We start from the raw sequence: 24,966 nt of genomic DNA on the forward strand, positions 1-24,966 counted from the left end.
TACTCAAAGTTCATAAAATATTCTAATAATTTTAAAATTTATATATTAATTAAGTAAATTTTAAAATTCATTAGATGTTAAAGTTAGATAATCAAAATTTAATGACTATTTGATTAATTTATCCTAAAAACTTGTAATAATTCTCTAAACAAAAAAATAAAAATACTAGTTGTTATCTTATAAATGGTTTTGTATGTACCAACTAACCATCTCATTTGCTTTCTTTAGGCTTTAGTATAATATTTGACTTCCAAGAATGTGTTATTTGTCTTAAAATTTTCAGTTTGGTGGCAAACCATAAATGTTGAAAAAATAGGGGTTAAATTGTCAAAAAATTCCAAAAGGCAATGTGCAATTCTTATTTTTCAACGGGACCGGAAAATAATTACTGAAGGCGACCAGACCACGCCAGTGCAACGGCCGGACCCGTCCCTCGGCTCGGGTCCCATAACCGGTTTTCGGGTCATCTTCTCAACCCGTCCGCACCCGGTCACGTTCTTCCTTGTCACGAAACCAATATTTATAGACTGAGCTCCTGTAAATTTTCGGTCTCATTTTACTGAATTTTTCGTTTTTTAGTTTCGATTGGTGGAATGGATCCAAGTTCGAGCAATCTCAACTCGCCTCATTCGATGGGAACCACCATCATCGGCGTCACTTACGCCGGCGGCGTCGTCCTCGGTGCCGATTCGCGCACCAGCACCGGTAAGATGTCAAATTCGGGGTTACAACGGAAGAAAGTGAGGATTTGAAATGCAAGAAGAGAAAGGAAAGCTAAAATTTAGGTTTCTTTGTTCTTTACTTTGATGCTGCCTTTTCGTAGTTCTTTTATTTTTCACGTTATGACTCGTGGTGTGCGCTAAATTTGTTAGTTGGCAGGAGCCTATGTTGCGAACAGGGCGTCGGATAAGATCACTCAGCTCACTGACAGTGTCTGTGTGCCGCTCTGGATCGGTATTTTCCATTCCTTTTCATGTTTAGCTTAACAAGAGTTATTGCCTCTTGGCTATCTGTTATTTTCTGGATCAGTGAATTTGTTAGATGCTTGTATTTGGTTTTCCGACTCCTGCTTTAAGCAACTGTGAAGGAGACGCAAGACTTGTTTGTGTGCGCGCGCGCGCCCGCGTTTTGTTGATTTAAGCTTGCTGGCTGTGTACACACTTTATTCAAGTATCGGAAAAATGGACAGTTATTTTAATTCCATTATTTTCCCATACGCTGCCATAACAATGACAAGTCATTCCAGGAGGAAGTCTCCTGGCTGAAGGAGCATGATAATTTTACATCAATGCTCCTACCTTACCACAACTACGCCTCTAACCACATTGTAGGATACCACTATAACAGCAGCAACATATATATCAATCTTGAAACCTACAAATTATTCTAGGATATTGCTAAGTGAAAAGACTCAATGATGGCTGCCTTGTTACCATGATACTATCCAATTAGTACCCCCCTCCATCACACTAACATTAATGTTAGCATTACTCATCCATCGACTTCACTTCCTCAACTTTTTCATTGTGTTTGCTGTCACTGTTATGATTGGAAGAAACTAACCATGAGTTTGGAGTATCCCTGGAAATACAAATCTACTACTTTTCACTAAACATTAAATTTTTGCCAATAATCGGAGTTTCAGGATATGAAAAGGTTCCAAACCTACCTTAAATGGTTGATTCAGGAACAATTGTTCTTCCATTGGATTTGTGTAACTTGTGTAATGTCATGGTTTTTACTGCCTTTTTTCTCAGGCTGCTGATTCACAGATTGTTTCAGATTATGTTCGTTATGCTCTCCATCAACACACGTAAGGATATGCCCATTCTTCCCTTGCGCAATCATTTGAATGCAAATTACATTTGTAATCATATCCATGAACTTTTTAGCTGTTGAACCTTCATATGTAATCTGTGTGAGGTGTTTATGTACTTCGCTCTCTTTTGGTAAGCTGCAGCCATAAATTATGCAAGTACATGCCCCTTATGAGATATCTTTATGGTTTCTGTAATATTTTCACCAACCCTTTTCACTAATCCTAAAACTGGTTCTTGCTCACATAAGCTGTATCCAGAGATAAAAGGGTTTTGTAATATTGAAATAATTTAATGCTAGTTAAGATGTACATCGGGAGATTGCATCTACTTTAATCAATGTCTTAATGTAGTGTTATTCAAGTGTTTCAAAACATTTGCAGACCCTCCTATGTGCTTTTTGAGATCTTGTTATTTTTATCTATACTGCTGCATCTTTTCTGGTGCCATTTTCTACTTCTTTATGTTGAATTTCTGCTTTGTACAGTACAACTTGGGCAGCCTGCAACTGTCAAAGTTGCTGCTAATCTTGTCCAGCTTAACAACAAGTTTTGTGTTCAATACTCCCCCCCCCCCCCCCCCCCCCAAAAAAAAAAAAAAAAAACAAAAACAAAACAAAACAAAACTTTCAGTTGTACATTATTATTGTTGGTATAATTGTATTGAAGATAATTTAATTAATTGGTACACAGTTCCAAAATTTCTTGGCGAGTTTTCTCATTGAAGTGGAACATCTTGCAAGTGACTATTTCGACCAAATAGACAAGCAAAGGCCCGAACAATTGGCCCGTTGAGCCATTTTACAGCAGAGCTTCAAAAGGGCTCGTCAAGGCCTATTTCAGGGCCCTTAAAGTTTTAGGGTTTCTATTTTAATTAATTTGGATTGACTTTCTTTTGATTTCCTTTTCCTGATTTAATTATGATTTCCTTGTCTTGATTTAATTAGGGTTTAGGCTTTAGCCTATAAATACTCTTATTTTGAGTTTATTGAGCAGCTTGAGTAATATCATACTTTTTCTCCCCAAATTGGTTCAGTTTTAATTTCAACGTGAAATTAGTTACTACGTTTCCATGTTGCATCATTCATGCGTGCAAGATACATCTCTAACATGGCCAGTTTTCATTTGAGTGCTTGTATTATGCATTTCTCTACTACCACGAGATTTCTACCTTCTTGTGAAAAGCCATTTGGATAGCTCCAGCCCCTATTTGGGTTGCTTTTTTCATCTGGACCACTTTGCTTCATCCCTGGGGCTATCCTTTGTTACAGACAACATAAGGAAAAGGAGAGAGGTTGTTTCTGATTGATGTTTTTTGTGCAAAAGGAGTGGGGAGTAGACAAACCATTTCTGCCACTATGACATGGCTCATGACATTTGGAATTTCATCGTCACACTTTTGGTGTCCAGTGTTTGATACTGGTATCTATCTTTGACATCCTTATTTCTTCGTGCACAGGCTGCCTGAACTGGTCTTTGCTTAAGATCTCCATATCATTCCCTCGAGGTGGTCTATTTGGAATAACAAAGTTGTAGAGCTTTTGAGACTCTTGAGCATTTTATTGCTTCTTTGAAGGGAATCATTCTCTCTTTTGTTGTGGATTATGGAGGAGATTATTTTTTGTTTTAAGTCTTTTCTTTTTCTTTTTTGGATGAGTGTATGGATACTGTCTAATATGTATTTTGATGCTCAGTCGTACTTGGCCTTGATTCATTTTCTTAATATGTATTGAAAGAAAGTTAAAAGTGTTGGGTTTATTCTGATGATTTTAACTCACTCTCCCCCCCCCCCCCCCCCCAAAAAAAAAAAGGAAAGAAAGAATGTCCTCATTTTTCCTGATTGGATGAGTTAAATTGCCACTTTGTGGAGTTTCTTTATATGGAGAGTGATCTTACTTTCCTGGGTCTCTGTTGAGATTCACTTTTAAAAAAAGAACAACATATTCTAGCAAATTAAAGAATTCTAAATTTAATAGCATCCTCAATAAGGTCATTCTAAAACTACAAGATAGAGATTGCTTCTCAGTTATTATTTTTTTATTTTCAAATTGCACATCTCTGAACGGGTTGTTTCTTAGTTTTTGCTTAATTAATAAGTGTACATTTTCTGCTAATATCAAAAAGCAACTTGCTATGTGTTAGCTTATTTGGCCTGGTTCATAGGGCTCTTCTCATTTCAAGGTTCAGTAAGGGTTAGGTATGAAGGTGACCTGATACAGAGGGGTTCTTTTGGTTGTCGTAGCTGTCACCCCAGGTTACAGTCCCGCCTATTAGGGGTTTCCCAAGGGCCCTTTTATTGTGTATTCCAACATTCTGTACACTGCCATTTTCTGGCACATTTAATTACTTGTTCTCCCAAACTTTGCAGAATGTGCTCCGAACAGGCCTGATTGTTGGGGGCTGGGACAAGTATGAAGGAGGTAAAATACATGGAGTGCCTCTTGGGGGAACGATTATAGAGCAAACTTTTGCAATTGGAGGCAATATAGAATGTACTTACCTGATGATTAAATTTGATTATTGATTGTAATGGTCCTTGACATTTTCCTTGGTGAATGGTCCATCTATCTGTAATCCTCTCTCTCTCTCTCTCTCTACACACACACACACACACATACATTTGATGGATTTTATTTTATTATTATTATTTTCTGTACCTTGATGAGTTTGAAATTGTGTCCCCTAGATGCAATGTTTGTCTCCAATTTTGGACTATAGGTGGACAGGTTTTTCAGGTGTATTGCATACCCTTCATACTTAAGAGGGAGGCATGATGGAGGTAAGTCTGTATGAACTTAAAGTTCCTGGTTTATTAAATGGGTTCTGCAATAAAATTTATGTAGTAACTAAGTTGAAGCAACTCAATATGAAATTTATGGACCTAAATGCAAATTAGCAACAAGTTCTTGCAATTTCTAATGGAAGTTTATTTCCATTTACAAGCTGTATGAAACACACAGATCATTTTCTTTTCACTAGTCATGCAGGTTATATCTCCCCAAATCTGAAGTTTGTTGTTAGTTATAAATAAGACAAAAGGAGTAGTTAAAAGGGAAAGTATTAAAATATCAAATATCAAGAAGAGAACTAACCATAACGATTGATATATCCAAATAAAAAAAGGGAAAGAGAACCAACTCTCTCTCTCCCCCCCCCCCCCCCCTTCTCTCTCTCTCTCTCTCTCTCTCTCTCTCTCTCTCTGAAGAAACAAGGGATCAAATAAATGAAGGTGAAGATTATCCTTGGTTGCCATTACTCTGCTGGTTTTTTTTAGGCACATGACTGAAGGGTGTTTGTATCACTGTTGCTTGACCTATGATGGCTACCTCTTGTTTCTCAAGGGAAGTGAAGGTAGGCATAACAGGGAACTTCCGCTTCCACATTTTTCATGAAAGCCTAGAAGATCTGTGTGCCAACTGGAGTTAACCAACCTCCAACCTGATCCCCCATCCTTTCACTAAAAGTCTAGTTAGAACCCACATGGACATTTTAATGATGTCCCCTCCCCCCAAGAACAAAATCCAAACCCCTTTCCTTTAGTTGTTATCAAGATTTGGAATTTGATGTAGATGTAACATGTTACACTTCTGTGGTGTGCCACCCATATGATGGATCAAGTCAGATATCTTTCATTTGGGTATGTCGAAGTTATATTTGTTGTTGTTCTTGTGTGGATATATGTATTTACTGGGTCAGATGATTTTCTGTGGCGTTGCAATTAAACTATTCGATTACCAAAAATATTTTTTTTGTTGTAATGTGATAAAAGTTCAATAATCCTTGTACTAACATTTACCTTGTGCCTATGCTTTAAACAGCACCATCTCTAATCATGTGGTTCAAGGCCAACTTACTCATGTTTAATTTAAAGACTGACTGAAATTTTATTGACATGCAATACTGACATATATCTCCGATAATGTCGTGTTGCAAGTACAGGATCTGGCTCAAGTTATTTATATGGGTTCTTTGATCACAAGTGGAAGGAAGGGATGAACAAGGATGAGGCTGAGGTCTGTTAGTCATATTTATTTTTCATTATGTAACAAGTGTTTGTAGCTTTTCCCAGTAACTTATATCAGCTATGTATGAGCTTTAACTTCAACACCTGTACAAATAGTTATAGGCTATTTTCTATAGGTTCATTATGTTATGTGATCTGACCTGCATTGGATGGACTTGAACTCGGATGAAATGCTTGAAGATGTGAAATCTGCAAATTCCAACACAATCTGTGGCCTCTTAAGGAGATCCCTGAACAAGAACCTAAAACAGGAAATGTAATTCGAAATTTATTCACTTCAAAAACTCCCCCGAATACTCCTTAAATCAGGTTTCCATAGAATGCTAGCATAAATCATATCAGGATCAACTCAACCTGATCCTATATCCCCTTTCTTTGGAAATAAGCATTTGCTTTGCCAAAAATCTGTGGCATGAAAGAAATCCAGTTCTTTGAAATCCCTTCTTTTGCTTTTCATAAAAGTAGAAAAGACTGGTTTTGCACATGGTGCAATTGCTCATAAAATATGCAGAAGTACACATGCTCTCTAATAATATTTTACCCTGTCTAGGGTTCAACCAGTTATGCTACTATTTTTGTCATGCATAAAGGTCATCCAATATACAAAACTTTCACCATTAGGTATATAGGAAGATTCAAATTTAGGCACCCTTGCACCAATGTGCTGACATGTTTCTATGATTAATACCCATGAAACATATTGTTGCAATAGAATAGTAACTTGTGCTGCTTATTGATCACACACTGAAATTTTTTAGGGCCTGTTCAGTTGTAGAAAACATTTTCTATTTTCCAACTTCAATTTTCTATTGATGATTGAATCTACCATTAGAAAATAGAGAACTCAATTTTCTAATTTGTAACTTTATACTATGTTAGATAACATTTCTTTTGATGGTTTCTTAATTTTCTAAAAATGAATGCTATGGCTTTTTGAAACATAAAATGTTAAGATATATATAGTTGTAAAATTGGAATTAAAAACTAGAAAATGTTTTTAAAAACCGAATGGGACCTTAGTCTTCTGGATTTTTTTCGAAATATCATTCTTGAGTTTGTAGTTGGAATTGCTTTTTCAGTATAAGTTGTAATTCTTTCCTATATCACTAATATGCACAAACATAGAAGTGTGGCTAAATTTGACGTCTATTTTTGAATAGCTCCTGGTTCCAGGATATGATTGTGATTTGGGTGAATCTATAATAAAGTAGATATGTTTACCCAGTTGCAACTTCATAAGAGTAGTATCAATGTTTTAAAGTGGGGATCTGACCAATGCTTGAAAAGTTCTTAGGAAAACCCTAGGGCAAATTACGAACAGATCAGTGAGAGAATTTGCAGGAGAAACTAACTTCGTATTTCATTAAAAACTAAAACTAACTGAAAAGGAGCGCACTGCTGTATATATATAACAGCAAGCCTCTTACACTGACTTAACAACTTACATGACTTAATGAATTAATATAAACCAATACAGCAAAGTAAAATAAACCAAATAGAAAAGAATATTGTTGCTAATACAATATGCTTTCACATTCCCCCTCAATTAGGACTCCCTTTTCCTTCTGGTTGCTGATTGTTTATAGAGGCATATGAAACCCTGTGAGCTGGAGAAAACCTTAGGCCAAGCTTGTCGCATAAAAATTGAAACCGATCATTTGATAATCCTTTTGTGAGAATGTCAGCAACCTGATATTTTGTGAGCACATATCTGATCTCAATTTCTCCATTTTCAACCTTTTCTTGAATAAAATATACATCAAGCTCAATGTGCTTGGTTCTACCATGAGAAACAGGGTTTTCAGCCATGCTCTTAGCAGCCAAATTATCACTCCATACAATAGGCTTAGAAGAAATATTATAAGGATATCCCAACTCTATGAATAGAGATTTCAACCATATTAGCTCAGTTACACCTTGAGCTATAGCCTTATATCCGGCTTCTCCAACTGATCTTGCAACTATAGTTTATTTTCTTGAGCTCCAAACAATCAAATTAGACCCAAGATAGACACAAAGCCCACTAGTTGATCTCCTTGTGATCTTGCAACATGCATGATCAGCATCTGTATATACTGAAATTGCCAAATCTCCTAGAGATGGGGAGAAGAATAGACCATAACCTACTGTCCCTTTTAACTATCTGAGTAGCCTTTTACAAGCAGTCCAATGCTATTGCTTAGGAGCAATTAAAAACTGACTTAAACGATTTACTACAAAGGCTATGTCTGGACGTGTGTAGGTTAGGTATTGAAGAGATCCAATGAGAGTCTGATATAATGAGGGATTAGAAAACACTTCACCTTCATCAGTGAGACAAAATCCAGATGATGTAGGAGTTGCACAGGGTTTACAATCAGTTATATCAGCTTTCTTCAACAAATCAAGGGTATATTTAGATTGAGTCAAATAAAACCCACTTGCATCTGTAAAGGCTTCAAACCTTAGGGAATAATTAATTGATCCTAGGGTTTTCAGTGCAAAAGTATTCTCCAAATCTTGAATACACTGCTTTAGAGCCGAAGAATCAGAACCAGTTATGAGAATGTCATCAACATATATTAAAAGAAAGAGTACATAAGCAACAGTACGTTTAATGAAGAGAGATGCATCAGATGTTGCCTTGGTAAAACCCCACTGCTGAAGAGCAGATTTTAGCTTCACATACCAAGCACGAGGTGCTTGTTTTAAACCATAAAGAGATTTTCGCAGTCTACATACATGAGAAGGGTACTTAGGATCCACAGAACCTTCTGGTTTGGTCATGTACACAACCTCTTCTAAGTCACCATTTAGGAAAGCATTATTGACATCCACTTGTTGGATGTCCCAGCCAAATGTAACAGCTAGAGAAAACATAACTCTAATCATTGGAGCCTTCACCACAGGGCTAAAAGTATCACCATAGTCTATGCCGGGTGTTTGTAGAAACCCTTTAGCTACCAAGCGAGCTTTGTACTTAAGAATTGAACCATCTGATTTGTATTCACCCAAAAAAACCCATTTTCTTCCAATAAGATTCATCTCATAAGAAAACAGAATTAGATCCCATGTATTATTGTGTTGCAAGGCTGAGAATTCCTCCTTTATAGCCTGCAACCATCAAGAATCTACTAAAGCCTCACGAACTAAATAAGGTTCTAGACTACTCACTAAGGCATGAGGAAAGGTGGTGACAAGTTGTTGAGCTTTAGATCTTGTGATCATTGGATGAATAGAGGGTGCAATACTAGGTTTGGGAGAAGCAGAACTGGGTTTGGTTTGAGGACAAGAAGGAATAGGTTGTTGTTCCCTTTCAATTGGCATTGTATTAGAAGCACTAAGGGCATTAGAACTTGAAACAACAGGTGACAAGGAAGGATTTAAGGACTATGCTACTCTCTAAGAGGAAGAACTTGAAGTAAATGATTGAAGATAAGAAGTAGAATACCCAAGCCCATTGGTTGAAGAAGAAGAAGTACAAGAGGAAGCAAACAATGAAGGAAAAGGAAATTCATTTGGATTAAACTGAACATGCCTTGAAACATAAACTTTCCCAGAGGGATGTAGACACTTATACCTGACTTAAGAGTGACAATACCCTAGAAACACACATTTTGTAGAATGAAAGTCAAATTTATGCTTGTTATAGGGTCTTAGGAAGGGAAAACAAGCACAACCAAAAGGTTGTAACAAAAGATAGTTTGGTGGTTTGCCATACAGTAGTTCAAATGGAGTAAGAAATCGAATGGGAGAAGCAGGCAGCAAGTTAATTGTATGAATTGCAGTTTGGAAAGCATCTATCCAAAATTTGAGAGGCATATGAGTGTGCTAAAAGAGTTAAACCCATTTCAGCAATATGTCTATGCTTTCTTTCCGCTACTCCATTTTGCTAGGGGGGTATCCCCCCCCCCCCCCCCCATTATCAGTTTGTAAGGCTATGAGTTTTGAATGGTATTGAAGCTCAACAAATTTATGGAAGATAATAAAGGTAGGTAATGCATCTGATTTAAGTTTCAAAGGGTAAAGCCAAGTATACTGAGTATAAGTATCTACAAAGATACTATAATATCTATAGCCCTCCATGGACAAACTTGGAGATGGTTCTCATAAATTTGAATAGACAAGTTCCAATGGTTTTGTAGTTGTAATATCACAGTCACTAAATGGAATAAATGGAATAGAAGATGAACAAGGAACTTGAATTTTATTCAAAATGTCACAATACACGAGATGATGGATGCCCCAATCGTGCATGCCATTGTTTACAAAGTGAAGAATCTGCAAGAGCTACATTGATACGGTAATTTGGCAACTCATGACAAAATGAGTGCCGTTTATTACATGCATTTCTAAACTATTTATTACATGTATTCAAAGAAGTATTAGGTTGAATGGAAACAATAGACTCAATAGGATGAACAGAGTTGCTGGTTGTAGCAAGAACAAATGCCGAATCCAATTGGTATAGTCCATCCTTAAGGTGACCGTGGAGTAGCACCATTCCGGAGTCCTTGTCTTTGACCACACATGACATTGTTATCACGAGTTAACTGAGATACACTAATCAAGTTCTTCTTTATTTGAGGAACATGAAGAACATTAGGTAATGAAACAAGTGAAGAAAACTGAGTGGTACCAACACTTGAGATAGGTAAAGACTTACCATTACCAACAATTACTTTATCACCACCATGATAAGGAGAATGAAGAAACAGGTTGTTGAGGTTTGAAGTAATGTGATTTGTGGCACCTGAATCCACAAACTAGGAAGAATCAGAATGAATAGGTGGAGATTGATAAGTTTCTGGTGGCTGAGAAATGGTTCCATAAGGAATGCCATGAGTAGATCTTATTTCAGTCGTATAGGTTTCGTTAGAGTAACGATAAGAGGCTAGATAGGCATGAGGACCAGTTGAACCACCTCTTTCAAAAGATTGACCAGAGTTCCTCTGAAAATTTTTATCAAATCTGTGATAGCATCTATCAACAAAATGCCCCGATTTTCCACAAAGTTGACAGTATATTCTTTTTCCACCAGATGATCTACCTCTACCTTGACCTCCTCTGGCACCATAATTTCCTCCTCTAGTGTTATAACCTCTAGAATTATTTATAGGTCCATTTCATCCTTGAGATGAATACGAAGACACATTTACAGACATCGAAGACATAGATGAATCAAAAAACAGCAAATGACAGTGGCAAATTTTGTGAAGTTAATCTCTGCTCATGCATTAGGAGAAGATATTGAACCTTCTCTAAGTCTATCTCATCCATTTGATAGGTTATAAGACCAACTACTGTTTCATAGTCATGATCCAAGCCATTTAAAATCGCCAACAACAATTCTTTATCTTGTAAAGGTTCTCCTATGGCTTCTAAAGAATGACCTATCGTCTTGATCTTTAATACGTAGTCATTAATGGAGAGATCAAATTTCTTGATGGAACGTAACTGTTGCTTTAATTGAAAAGATTTTGCAATTGTCTGTCTAGAATATAAATTTTCTAGTGTAGACCATATCTCTGCGGCAGATTCGCACTGAATTACCTGAGCTAAAACTTCTCATTCAATAGTTGAAAAAAGCCAGCCAAGGAAAAGTTGATCGGATCTCAACCAATTCATATAATCCTCGTTCAATCTCATAGCCTCAACTTTACTACTTTTTAGATCAACTACATACTTAGGAGGAGTCAATTTGTGTAATAACGGTACTAGATTAAATGCTTGAATGGTAGCCAACACTTGAGCTTTCCAAAAAATATAATTTCCTGAATCGAGCTTAATCAGAATGAAATTCAAAGCCTTCTCAATTGCACCAAAATCAGATTGCGAAGCAGTAGAAAGCGAGGAGGATGATCGAGGAGGAGGAAGAGAATAAGAGGTACTGTGAGAAGGATTGGATGCCATGACTTTCGTCTAAGACTCTGATACCATGAAAAGTTCTTAGGAAAACCTTAGGGCAAATTACGAACAGAGCAGAGAGAGAATTTGATGGAGGAACTAACTTCGTATTTCATTAAAAACTAAAACTAACTGAAAGTGAGCGCATTGCTGTATATATATATGACAACAAGCCTCTTACACTGACTTTAACAACTTACATGACTTAATGAATTAATATAAACCAATACAATAGAGTAAAATAAACCAAATAGAAAAGAATACTGTTGCTAATACAATATGCTTTCACACTTCCGACGGTTCATTTATCACTCATTTTTATTTTAGAAGTTTGAACAGTTCTGTATTTTTTAACTGCAGAAATTCGTGGTGAAGGCAGTCTCTCTTGCCTTTGCCCGTGATGATGCTAGCGGTGGTGTTGTGCGGACTGCCACTGTGAGTTCTGCATTTATTTAGTGCTGCATTTATATCTGTCCATGTGACTCATCCTGGTGAAACAATACCCAATTCATGCTCTAAGTCTAGGTGAAAGGGTTCGGCAGCAATTTCCCATTGATTGAATCACAAAATTGAAAAATTTTGAAATTACCTTTTTCTTTATGGTTGACGGTTGTTCTTGCCAAGTAATTTATCCTGCATACTTGTCCAAATTCGCTCATCTTATTGGACCATATGGATTAAGGGGAAAAAACCATGTATGGGTGTGTGAATTGTGGTGGTGTTCATTTTTAGCTAATCCAGTTTTGCAAACACAAAGGTTTGAATTTTGTTATCAAAACATAATTCATTATCAAGTGTAAATCTATATCTCAAAAATAGTCCAAACATTAGTTCTTTTTGTCGGTTCTCTTGACACGACATTGAGAACTTTGGTTTTGAGATAGGTGCATACGATCTTTCATTCTTTGCCGTCTAATCATAATTTATGCGGCCACAATCCATCTTCTCCATTTTCTGCTCTCTCTCTCTCTCTCTCTCTCTCTTTGCTGCTGCAAATTTCCCAAGCTTATTGACTTTGTTTTCCACAGATAAACTTAGAAGGGGTAACCAGAAACTTCTATCCAGGTGACAGCCTCCCACTCTGGCACGAGGAGCTGCAGCCTCAGAATTCATTGCTGGATATATTGGCAGCCTCGTCATCCAGCCCCAACCCAATGGTCAGTTAATAGCTAACTTTCCTACAATGTCTTCATATCAGAGCATGCCCTGGATTGGTTTTCTTTTGCTGGTTGGGAACTTATAATATTCATTTCAACAAATTTGCTTACTGATATGTAATAGATAGGTTTGAAATCATGTTGGTGACATCTTGAACTAATTTGCACCTTAACCAACTTCAATTGGTTAATGCCTGTTATATATTTATGCACATCGAAATGAACTAAATTTACTAAGAACTCAAATAAAATCAACGGAAAGTTTTTCATTCTATTCCGAATACAATTTTACCCAAATAATGCTCGCTTTTAATGATGGGGGCAAAATAATTTCAGTGAATAATAATGCTCAAATTGATGGGAGGGATTAACTTTGCACGATAGCATGTGCCCAATTTGGGACATTGTCGTGTTTTGTTTAACATGTTTGACATTTATTTTCAATAATCATTGCAGTTATAGCTTAGTGATAACTGATGGCATTGCTAAATTTAAGTTATTGAGTTCTAATCAATTTGATCTTGGCCAGAAAAGACTTATTTTCAATTCTAAATTTTGGATCTTTAGATAAAAAGCAACTGGTCACACCAGTTTCATATAAATGTGTAAATATATATATATATATATATATATATAATACGGGTCGAATTGCACTTAATACCCTTAAATTTTGATATTATACATGTAGTGCCTTACCCTTTTTAAAAATTACACTAATTACCTGTGTTGTTAATAAAATTATATCATATTACCTTATAAGATTAGGTTAAAATTACATAAATTTGAAGTTTTATAAAATTACATAAAACTTCTAACAATCTTTTGAGTAACACGAGGGTCACTTGTGTCTTAGTGAAACTTCAGCAGTAGGTGTAATTCACCCAAAATATAAATATATATGATGGGAGATCAAATAGAATTGCAATATTTGCATTTATTAAAAAAGAAAGAATAGTTATTAAAAATTCACTAAACTAAATTTAAAAGAACACTTAACATTTTACCTCTCAAACACACCCTACGAAGTTATGCTCCTTGAAAACATTGGCAAGACCTTCGATTGACAACAAAAATTAGAAAGCATAATCCCCTTCCATGAACTCGCCCAATGCAAGCAATTTCATTAATATTGGCTAAAGAATATAAGCAATTCTATGAATATAAGAAAGGGGAAAAAATCAATAATATAAGCAATTTCATTAGAGGGTTAAAGAGGAGAGAAACTAGAGATCTATACACTCAGGACTACTACCATGGCAAATTCTAGCTATTACTGTCTCTACTGACTGGAATGATTGTCAGTACGAGAAAACAGACTGACTGACACTGATCTCGCCGGTGACCATATATCGATACAGAAACTGTTTTATCTCTGGCAACTCGATTCTCCTCCAATCTGAAACTGTAGCTGCTTTGATGCTAGGACCGAGCCATCATCATCTATCAATGCTACAGAGTGAAAGAAACATCTTTGGTTCTTCCACTCCCTCACCTACGTCCCAGAGTAGTAAAATGGGCTCTAACTGCATAAGGATTACCTGCTATACATGAACCCGGATGGAGCTGAGAGAGGCCATTATGCAGAAGCTCGAAAGGTGGCAGAAAGCCCATCCCGGCAGCATACCTGCTGAGAGAAACAGACCGAGTTCCTACTAGTAGTAGTAGTAGTAGTAGTAGTAGTAAGGTGACCGCTCGAGTTTCAGTGTGTGCTGTATCTCACACATTTCCACCATCAGAGCTGCTGCAAGCTTGATTGGAAAGAACATTGTTTGCTGCTAAATCTCCATCCAAGCTCATCGCCTGGACTTCTTGTGGGGAGAGGATTTTGATGCACCGGACACAATTTACAAACTCCCTGCAATGCAGCAGAATACAAACAAAACATGTAAGTCAACAGGAGAAAAACTACAGCTATCGATCTCTGTAAGGTACAGGAACGCAAAGATGAATACAGGGCTGGGTTGCACCCTTCCCAGCCTTTGCAAAGTCGAAGCCTTGTGCATTGGGAAACCCCTTTTGGAGTAGCCAATAGGAAAATCATGACACCATCCAAAACTTGGAGAAGAAGTTGGATATGGAGTTTCTCCCTTTGATAGATTGAATGGCAGGACTCTCAAGAGATTTTCAAGTGTAACAGGAATATCGATATATTGGAGTGGTAAAAACTAGTGGAATTAGAACTACAGGCAGAACAAGTTTGTTGACTTACTCCCAAGGGTCATCACCAACTAGCAAGACATCACTTTCATGATCCACGTAAACAAGTTTCCAGCCAACTCTGTGTCGGTCCTCCAGCTGCCCCTCTATACCAAATCTACGAGCTAGATCTTGTTTAAGTTCCTCGTAACCAGAATAACGGGCAATATCAATTGATCTCCCAACAGCCCCTCGCTTGTACACCTTTAAGAAAATATGCCAGTCAGATTTTTCAATTCATATAAAAAACAGTCCAGTTGTTGAAATCCTTTAATGGCAAACCTTTGTGTATGTTCGCATCCGCTGAAACTGTGGGGGCGGTGGCGGTGCCCAGGGTCCCCTATTCAAGAAGCTGCTATCATTTATTGTGGAATCAAGTGAATTGAAAGCCATATCTGGAACTCCGAATGACTGAGAGACCATTGATGATGAAAGTTCAGGTTGTGCATCTTTGGGATTTCCATAGCTGGAAAGCATGCCACCTCCTGGAGACAAATTACCTGAGAAATCCTTCCCCGAGCCTGGCATTCCCTTTGTAAGCATAGGGTCAGAAATCATGGGCATTCCCATCTGGTTGTCAATGTTTGCTCCAAAGGGAACACCGTTCCTTGGATCACCATGAACCTCCCCATCTTGGCTTGTGTCTCGGAACAGTACTGCTTGTTGGTTGAAAGGCATTGAGTTGGTGTTCTGCTGTAAAGTCACATCATTTTGAGAAAGACAAACTGAAGTTGCCGAAGATGAAGTGTCCAAGTAATCCATCTGGGCTCCAGCAGCATTTAGATAGGTTTGTGGGGCCAAGAATCCGTGGTTTTGACTCTTAGAAATGTTCAGTGGAGGCTTGATATCAGATTTCTGCTGCAAATCTTTAATTGAGTTAACATTAGCAGGCATGGTTTCTAGACCACTGGGATTCAAGAGTGCAGCAGAAGATTGAACCATTTCCTCCCCAATGATCATACTTTGCTGGTTCCTAGCATTCATAACTGGTGGCATGAAGTTTGGACAGTTGTTTGTGGAAGGTGAAGTCGAGCAAGATGGAACATCATCGGTTATTCCAGATTGCCCTCCACCAGCGGCTCCAGTCAGCAAACTGCTGCCAGTTGTTGAGAGCTGATTGCTTGTTGGTGTATGTCCAACAGGGCCGGGCAATTCTGGCAGGACACTGGGTTGCTGCTGTTGATGAAGCTTCAGTTGCTGGGGTAGATTAGAAAACCGAACATTTGCTTGGCCATTAGTCTTTGTCATCTGCTGCGGGATAAGCTGCGTCTGAGGGAGTGAAGTGGTTGTTGCTTGAGGCATGTTCAGCATTTGACTGGATGTTGCAGACCTAGAAAAGCTTTGAGACGCATCTAAAAGCTGCCTTTGCTGATCATGCACATGCAGAATTTGGGTAGGCTGTTGCAGGGTAGACTGCTGTGCTAAGAGTGCTTGCTGTTGCTGCTGCAGCTTCTGTAAAAGTTGAAGCTGGATTTGGCTCTCAGACATCTGCAACTGTTGGTTTACTTGATCAGGCAGTTGTGATGACATTAAGCTCTGCTGTTGGTTCTGACCAAGAACCGGTTGCTGATGTTGCTGTTGCTGATGCTGCTGCAGATTACTCTGAGAGAGATTTCCGTGAAGCTGATGGTTATGAATTGACGGTTGCAGCGGAAGTATATTCTGATGTTGGACAAGAGCCTGTGACTGCAGAAGTTGGGCCTGAACTTGAGTTGAGGGTAAAGTTTGATTAATCAAACTTTGTTTCTGTTGTTGAGTGATATCCGTCAACTGCTGCTGCTGCTGTATGATGGAACCTAACGGATTCAACGTGGAGGCCGGTAGCTTTTGAAGCTGATCAAGCTGTGCTTGCTGGTTTGGCTTCTGGGTATTGAACTGTAAGTTGTTCTGCTGAGGAATTTGGGCAGCCGGCAAGGGCAGCTGACGGGTTAGATCTGTGCTGGCAAGATTCTGCAGAACCGATCCAGATAAAGACTGCAAGTAATTAGGCTGTAATGAACTACCAAGTGAAGGATTTTGTTGCATGTTCATCCACTGGACAAAACTTAGGCCAGGGAGAGACTGGGGATCCTTCATGTACATATCATCACCAAACCAGGGCATTGTCCTCTTGAATAGGTTCTCTAGATCCGAAGATTCATCATCTGCAAAAGGTAAATGCAAAAAAACACTCAGCTTTCAATTGTCAAATCATTGTTTATCTGAAAAGAGTGTCTTTTTGTTCTAGCAGAATCATCTTCAAGCTTCTAATCATGAGCTAAGCACATGATAACCTGCACCATTAAAGGACCACAGCAAAGGCACCTGTGAAAGGTCAAAAAGTTGACCCGGAAAAGACAAAAGAGCATCTGACATATAAACCCTCTCCACCATATCCTTTTCTGAATGGATAACTGGACCATTTGATACCCTCCACTTTATCCAGGATTACCTTCTTGGTGGGCAAACTCAGCACAAGGGATCAACCCACCATAGTCAGACATCAAAAGTGGGGGGCCCCTATTCCCAACAAGTGATACCCAAACAGATACCAAGCCTTCATCCCGCTATCTAGGATCGACTACATGAATTTTAGCTCGTCATTCATCTCTATCTACGGCCCTAATAACTCATATTCATGTATATAACCATTTTTGTCAAATTGCAGCATTTATACTACCTGGCATTCCCGGTTGTCGCGTACGCTTTGGTCTAAAGAATGGAGGAGTCGGGCAGATGAAAAATGGGGCTGTCACGGGTTCAATCTCCCAAATTGAGACCCGGTTACGCTTCTCCCCGACAGTTGATTCATCCCAGCCAACCTGCAGAGAGAATGGCAAGGCAACTCCATTGTTAGGCCAAAAATGCTTTATTAAGACACTACTAGAGTTTTGATAAGACATAAGCCCAACTTTTACCTGTAAATTACGCCATTGTGAGTTCTTCCACCTTACGGGATCTAGGTCATTGATACCTGTAATTGTGCCCATATACCTGCAGAAAACTTCGTTTCTTTAGTTTTCTTTCAAGGAAACCAAAAACCATCTAGATTTGAAAACCAACTAGACGACAGTCTTAAGTCGAATGAACCAAAAGAAGTTTGTGCATGTATGTACCTTCTAGTTCCCGACTCTTCAGTTTCAAACAACATCCTGAAACGCATGCCAAGAGATATTTGGTTGCTGCATACCGCCTTGTAGTACTTGGCTAGAGGGATAACAAATTCTGATGGACTTGCTCTGCATACACAAAGAGTTATCTCGATAACATTTTTGCCTGCTTTATGATTCATTTCTTGCTAAAAATTGTATGAAAGAAGGAAATATACTGGTAAAACAAACAAAATGAAGACACTAGACCAACCTTGGATTATAGAAGACGGTGAAGGGACTATTGTTTGCAGCTGCGTGTGCTGCTGCGGCTAGAATGCCGATATGCATGCTATCACTTGACAACACCGAGGATGACAGATTGGTAGGTTGCCTGTTAGCCCGTCTAATGCCTAAAAGAAGCTGCTGCTTTTCATCCCTAATGAACAAGACCGAGTCACCTGCGAAAAGCCTCTTTCCACTAACAAATAGGCTCCACCCCGTAGTGAGTAAATGGCGTTTTGGTTGCCCTGCATCATGAGTTGCAAAACCATGTCATATGGCCTTGATAGAGTTTAGGGTTCAAGATTCAGATTAAGAGCAAAAAGCAAAACAGTTCTAGCAAGTCCTAATGAATGGAATAAACTTGCAACAACATGAACATTACCTCGATAAATATGGCGAAAAGTCCATGCAGTATCATGCAGATCCCTTGCCGTGAGTTCTTGAGCAGGTGGTTGCATTTTGAAATCCTACAAAAGGAACAACAGTCAACAGCATCAGTAACATGCATGATTCTAGAGATCACTTCAGCTTAGCTAAGGCTTCGAGTAAAAAAATTTGCTTACAAGAGAGGGGAAAGTTTTCTCTGCAGCGCGACGAGGTACAGAGAAACCTCCATGAGTGCTTGTATCACTCGCCGTCAATGTTTTACAGAAAAATTCAGGCTGTGGTTTATTTGCCTTCATCGAAAGATCTGATCTCAACAATGACTCCTTGTCAAACTGCACCAAAATATGTTGGGGAAAAGACATTAGCAGGCAAGTCGAGTTTCGTTATCTTTATCTCTTAAATGCTCTGGACGAGCAAGCGAAACATCTTGCTATTCCTTTCAAGACGGACCCTTACCGAGGGAACTGGTTGAAGCGTCATCTGAGCATAGACTTCATCTGTCTCTGGATCCGCCTAAGAAACAGACAAAACTAGTTTAGGGGACGACGATGACTAAAAATTACCCTTATTAACCTGTTTTCAGAAGAGAGATGAAACTAGTCGAAGCCAGTCATACATGTAGTTTCACATTATGGAGGAGGCATAGTAGCTTCGATGGGAGATTCGGATAGTTCGGGATTTGAGCATCCACATCCTTCTTCATGGATGCTGCAACCTGAGGTACAAATTCTAACACATGCTAAGTACTATAAACATAAGAACCATAGAAACCAAGAAAACACAGATTTTTCATCAATCCCAATCATACATCAAGACCATATCGGCCTATTTCATGTTAGAACCTAGCATTGATCAACCCATATTCATCACCCTCGAATTCTATCAATATTATGAAAAGAAACATCGATTCTGCCTCTTCGACCATGTCCTATCCACGGTGCCTATGGTAAGCAAGGTGGTCACAAAACCTTCCTAATGAGTCATCGACTAGCTCCCATCTTTTTGTTGATTATCGAGTTTTTAGCATTAAAATTTATAAGATCATAAATAAAAACGAGTAATAATATAAAATTCATATAACCGACCGCACATGGTGAGATGTTATTGAGTTTTTAGCATTATTAAGTCGTCACTACAACCATAATTGATAGATATTAAAGGATATATAATTAGAACAAATCAATAGAAGTAGCATATTAGTTGCTCAAGAAGGTAAAATGGACACATTTTTGGGGGAAGCTTTCTCATTGGCAAAGCTTCAAAATTCCCACATCTCCACCAAGGACAAAATCGTAATTTACCATACCAAGACTTTCACCTCACAACTTAGTAGGCGCATATTAGCAAACCCAAAATGGCATTTAACACCCACCTAATTCCACGCCATCAAGGCAATCCCTTTACGCAGAATTCAACACCACCAGCACACAATAGATGAAACCCTAATGCAAATCTTCTTTTTGGGCACTAGACAATGATACAAACCCAGGTTACCAGCGCATGTTAGGAAGAATGATATATACGTATATAAGTGTATATATATATACGTATATATATCCTTTCACAACGATAAGAACCCGCAGCCGCCGCCATCCGGGGCTGCACTGTGTGAACTGATCATAATACCTATAATAGCTCACAAATCACGTAAGTACAATCTGTGTTTACACACACATATATATATATATATCTGTGTGTGTATACGTATGAACAAACCTGTTCGCTGTGGCCTTGAGGGAAGTAGACGACGTGGGTTCCGGCCGCGGGCAAGTTTACCAGAGGGCCGGCGCAAGCTTGCCATAGCTCCGGATTGATGCTCCTCCTCTCCCCTCCTGACCATCCCAAGAAACACGTCACTATCTTGCTTGGTTGCAAAGAAAATGGAAAGAAGAAAAGTTGGGAAACTTTCGTAACTGATGTTCCAAGTTTCCGACCTCGAAACCGGGCACTAGCCCACGAGAGTTTCCATATTTTCCCGGAAAATTATTAGAAAATGTTTGGACTAGAGCTACAGGAAAACGAGTGGAAAGAAAACGAAGAGAAAAGGACAAACGCCTTGTTGCTCGATCCACCGATTCTTCCAATGGACGGTCGTCCAGAGAGAGGAAGCGGTAGAAGAGAGAGAAAGTAGAAAAACAATTAACCTTCGCCTGGATTGGCGGTGGACGTCGTCGGAGCCGCTCCGGCGCCGTTCGCCGGCATCTTCACTGCAGTGTTGTCGTCAACGGCGAATCTGAAACGATCGGAGAGCGCCCTCACCGGCGCTTCATCCCGAAACCAAAACACAACCCCATCGGCGAATCGAAACCTAAAATCTACTGATCTTTCCGGCGGAGATTCGGACTTTTGTCGGGAAATCCGAGGGAAAAGGAGGGAAAAGGCGGTGAACTTTCTTTGGTCAAAAATTGGTCAAAGGAAGGCGGGGAGGTGACCGGAGGATTGGCCGGAAAAGGCGGCCGACAAGGGGAAGACCGGAGAAGGGATTGATTGGGAAAAGGAGGGTTTGTTGATCAGACCAAATGCTGCAGCTTTGCCCCCTATTTCCCACTACAGCTTCCAGACATCATCTCTCCTCCTACTTCACTTCTTTCCACGACCCCCTTTTCACCTCTCTCTCTCTCTCCCCCTTTCGTCCTTCTCTTTCTCTCTCCACTTTCCTTCGTGTTCTTTCTCTTCTCTCTCCTATAAAATATTCACTCTCTCTCTCTACTCATTCCATCTGTCCTGTCTGTGCCTCTCCCTCTCTCTCTCTACTCACAACGATGGGACTGACTAAGACCTTGTTTGGATTCTCACTTATCAGCATTTACAGCATTTTCTGAACTTAAATTTCCTTCTTATATTCTGCGCGGTAATCAGCATAAAATAAAATTATATTCTTAATAATTTAATTAATTAATTAAGTTATTTAAAATATAATAATATAATAAATATTGCTTATCTATACTAAATTCAAAGCTTGTAACATGTTAAAAGATGTCCAAACGGAGCCCAGAAATTGATCACTCTTGAACAATATTGCATTACCACTTATGTATTTCCCAGATTACCCCTACTTCTCCAAACAACTAAACCACCCAATACTTAGGGCCAGTTTGGCTGGGCGATTTTGTAGCTTTTAACCTACTAATTTATTTGATTAGAGTATTTGCCGTGTAAGGAAAGTTTTTGCAAAACGTTATTACTAAATAAGCTGGGTTGGTTATGTATTTTATTATTTTACCTCATCTTTTTTATTAATTTTTAGTTATGCCCTTTTTTTTAATCTTTGTCTCCCATCGCCAATTGCCCCAATTTTTTTGTCACCACCGTCGACCATTGCCATCGCTCCCACTGTCTGTCCATCTCTTCCCTAATCGTCGTTACCACTCCTATTGCCTGCATCTGTCGTCTCTAATCTCTATTGCCCGTCGTTCATCTTCTACATTTGCTGTTTTCATCGCCCGCGACCACTCTTTCTAGAAATATGTATATGTATATATATTTAACATATATATTGTATTAATATTTTTTTAATAATTACATATAATTTTAGTAAAATTTTAACATTAGATATTAATTTATAATTTAATTTTATTAAAAATTAATATTTTTATATCTTTTATTTGTATTATTTAATAATGTATCTATTTTTATTTTTTTGTCAAATTCTAATATCTTATTAATTTTTTAAAATTAAACGCATAATTATTAATTAATATCTTAAAAATATATTTATTCAAATATATTATCAAATTAAATGTTACTAACTTAAAAATTTTAAATCACTTAAAATTTAAGCAGCTTAAAAACTTTTAAAAAAAAAAGGGGGGGGGGGGGGGTGGGGGGGGGGGGGGGGTGGTTAGTCAAAGAGGTCATTAATAAGCTCACCCTGTCATTTGACGTTCCCCCCATCCCCAATCTGCATTTCCCCATAATTTAGTAGACACGCTGACAGTTGGGGCAGTTGGTTGTATGAAGCAATGTACAACGTAGGTAGGCTTCATTATACCTTAGCAGTAATTATTTCATTTCAATTATTAGAGTTTGGTTGGTTGGGACAGTTACTAACATTAATCTCTTACTTCTAGTGAGGTTAGTTATTATGTAAATATAATAATATATTTTGTCTTTAAAGAAAGTTTAGATTTCTTAGAAAAAAAATCTATACATTTTGTTAAGCCCAATTTATGTCCCATCAAGTGTGTAACTTTTTTATTCAATTTTTTTCAAGTAATTTGGGACACCTAACTCCCTTTGAGTTTTATTTTGGACCAATAACCTCTTTGATGTGACCAAAAAAAAATACTCAATTTACATGTCTAAACAAAAAAATAATCGTAATGTCACGATTAATCTTAAATAATTACAAATAATACTATTTTTTTAAATTAGTTAAAAATAAAGATACCAAACTTGTTTTTATGGGTCGAAAGTAAGACTCGTTGATGATTCGAGAGGAATATTAAAAAAAGTGAAAAAGTATAATCTCTAATTCAAAAAAATAAGAAAATTTTAACTTTTGAAAGTAGAAGCACAAATATAGTATTAAAAATTTGTATTTGTAAAATAATAAAAAAATATTAAAGAATTATGTATTTAAAAATTCGATCAAAATTTGTATTTTCTGATTAAAAGAATTCACTTCATTGAGGATTACTTTGTTTCCGTGATTCAAAAATAATTTATTTTTATTTTACATTTCTTTGAAAATAAATTAAAATTTTGTTTAGGTTAAAAGACTTATTAGAATTAGTGGTTACGATTTCTCACTCTTTTCTTTATTTTTCCCTCTCAATTTAATTATCACCTTGTGCCAATTTTCTCCGCTTAAAGTAACATTTTGTATGTTTATTTTTAATTGGTTTGCAAAAATATATTTATTTATAATTGTTTAAGATTAATTGAGTCATTGTGATCATTTTATTTTTACGACATGCAAATCTAATTCCTTTTTGGCCAAAAAATGACTTCAAACGAGTTCTCGAACTAAAATAAAACTATAACGGGTTAATTTTTCTTTTTCACGTCAATGAATCATCTTAATCATATTACACGTGTTTATTATTTTATTTTCCCTACACGTAATAAATAAGCTTAAAATGAAATATGCTATCAAACACTCAATTTTAACACTTATGATGACATTCTATATTGATATGATATAAAATATACGATATCAATACATAACGTTACCTCGGTATCAAACTTAACGGCCCAAATAGGATTATTGTTTCCAAAGTAACTACCTTCTTGAGTACTATTAACTCATTGCATATGATTAAAGTTAGTGAAATATGTATTTATCCAACCATTAATAAAAAAACATCAAATGATTCATTCAAAAAACATGGTATATATGTATATAATATGAAGTCATTCTCATGGAATATTGCTGCATTTGATTGGGTTTGACCATTTGCAATCCGCACATGACAAATCTTTTCATTTGGAAGAATTTACTATCTGAATATGCAAAATTCCATCCATATATTATATATATATATATGTATGCATGCATGTATGTATATAATGGTCCCAACCCATGTTTCAAATGATAGTGATGCTACAAACATGCACATAAAAAGATGATAACTCACTCTCTTTAATCATTTTTAGCTCTGTTTGTTTGGTCACTTTCTAAAGTTTTTGTTTTCTCAAGCATTTGTATTTTCCATCCTTTTGACCCGAAATTTATTCAAAAAATAAGAGTTTAAATACCTGATTATTACTAACTAAAAGTTTTTGAAAGTTAGCAATGGGATAATAAGAATAACAATATATATATATATAGATATACACACGTATATCTGTAAGATGTGATTAACAATAAATTGTGTATCACGCAAATATGAGTAAGAAACATGTCAAATGAGTTGTATTTAAATATCTTAGTTCTCGTGGTCCATCCACGTTCTCTATCAATTCACATAACATTTGTTTATAATCTTTTTACTAATTATGATCTCGTAAATTATTTATTTAACTAAATAAGGTCTACTCATTTATAAGTGATTTGGTCACTTTTATCTACAAATGGGCGACGCATGGTAATTACCATTTTATTTTTTCCACATAACCCTACTAATATCATTGATTTCGTAAGGATTTGAACATTTTTGAAAATATAATAACCTAAATTAGTTAAACCAAAACGTTGAAGGGTAA

At 37.3% G+C, this 24,966-nt stretch overlaps 1 protein-coding gene and 1 pseudogene across 2 annotated transcripts; one reads left to right on the forward strand and one right to left on the reverse strand.

Moving 5' to 3' along the window:
• Positions 1-457: 457 nt before the first annotated feature.
• LOC127806734 (proteasome subunit beta type-6-like) lies at positions 458-13,033 on the forward strand (annotated as a pseudogene).
• Positions 13,034-14,044: 1,011 nt separating this feature from the next.
• On the reverse strand, positions 14,045-21,536 carry LOC127806733 (auxin response factor 19-like). Of its 2 annotated transcripts, XM_052344210.1 has the most exons (13): positions 20,964-21,536; positions 20,536-20,651; positions 19,436-19,534; positions 19,276-19,332; positions 18,996-19,151; positions 18,815-18,899; positions 18,422-18,677; positions 18,175-18,297; positions 17,977-18,052; positions 17,739-17,880; positions 15,362-17,223; positions 15,093-15,283; positions 14,045-14,738 (listed from the first exon to the last, which is right to left on the reverse strand). In XM_052344210.1, the coding sequence occupies exons 1-13, from the start codon at positions 21,019-21,021 to the stop codon at positions 14,600-14,602; spliced, it is 3,360 nt and encodes a 1,119-aa protein (XP_052200170.1). In that variant the 5' UTR covers positions 21,022-21,536; the 3' UTR covers positions 14,045-14,599. The 2 variants fall into 2 exon arrangements, with proteins under 2 accessions (XP_052200170.1, XP_052200171.1); XM_052344211.1 differs by lacking the exons at positions 20,536-20,651; positions 20,964-21,536 and adding an exon at positions 20,192-20,441.
• Positions 21,537-24,966: the final 3,430 nt, after the last annotated feature.

Source organism: Diospyros lotus, chromosome 7, assembly GCF_014633365.1.
Source record: "Diospyros lotus cultivar Yz01 chromosome 7, ASM1463336v1, whole genome shotgun sequence".
NCBI lineage: Eukaryota > Viridiplantae > Streptophyta > Magnoliopsida > Ericales > Ebenaceae > Diospyros > Diospyros lotus.

Bases quoted from the DNA above. Each gene is read 5' to 3' on its own strand.
- LOC127806733 (XM_052344210.1), bottom strand. From the start codon at position 21,021: ATGCCGGCGAACGGCGCCGGAGCGGCTCCGACGACGTCCACCGCCAAT. The intron at 20,652-20,963 runs GTTAATTGTTTT...TGGGATGGTCAG, and splicing joins CACCGCCAATCCAGGCGAAG to GAGGGGAGAGGAGGAGCATC. The intron at 15,284-15,361 runs GTTTGCCATTAA...ATTTTCTTAAAG, and splicing joins GGATGCGAACATACACAAAG to GTGTACAAGCGAGGGGCTGT.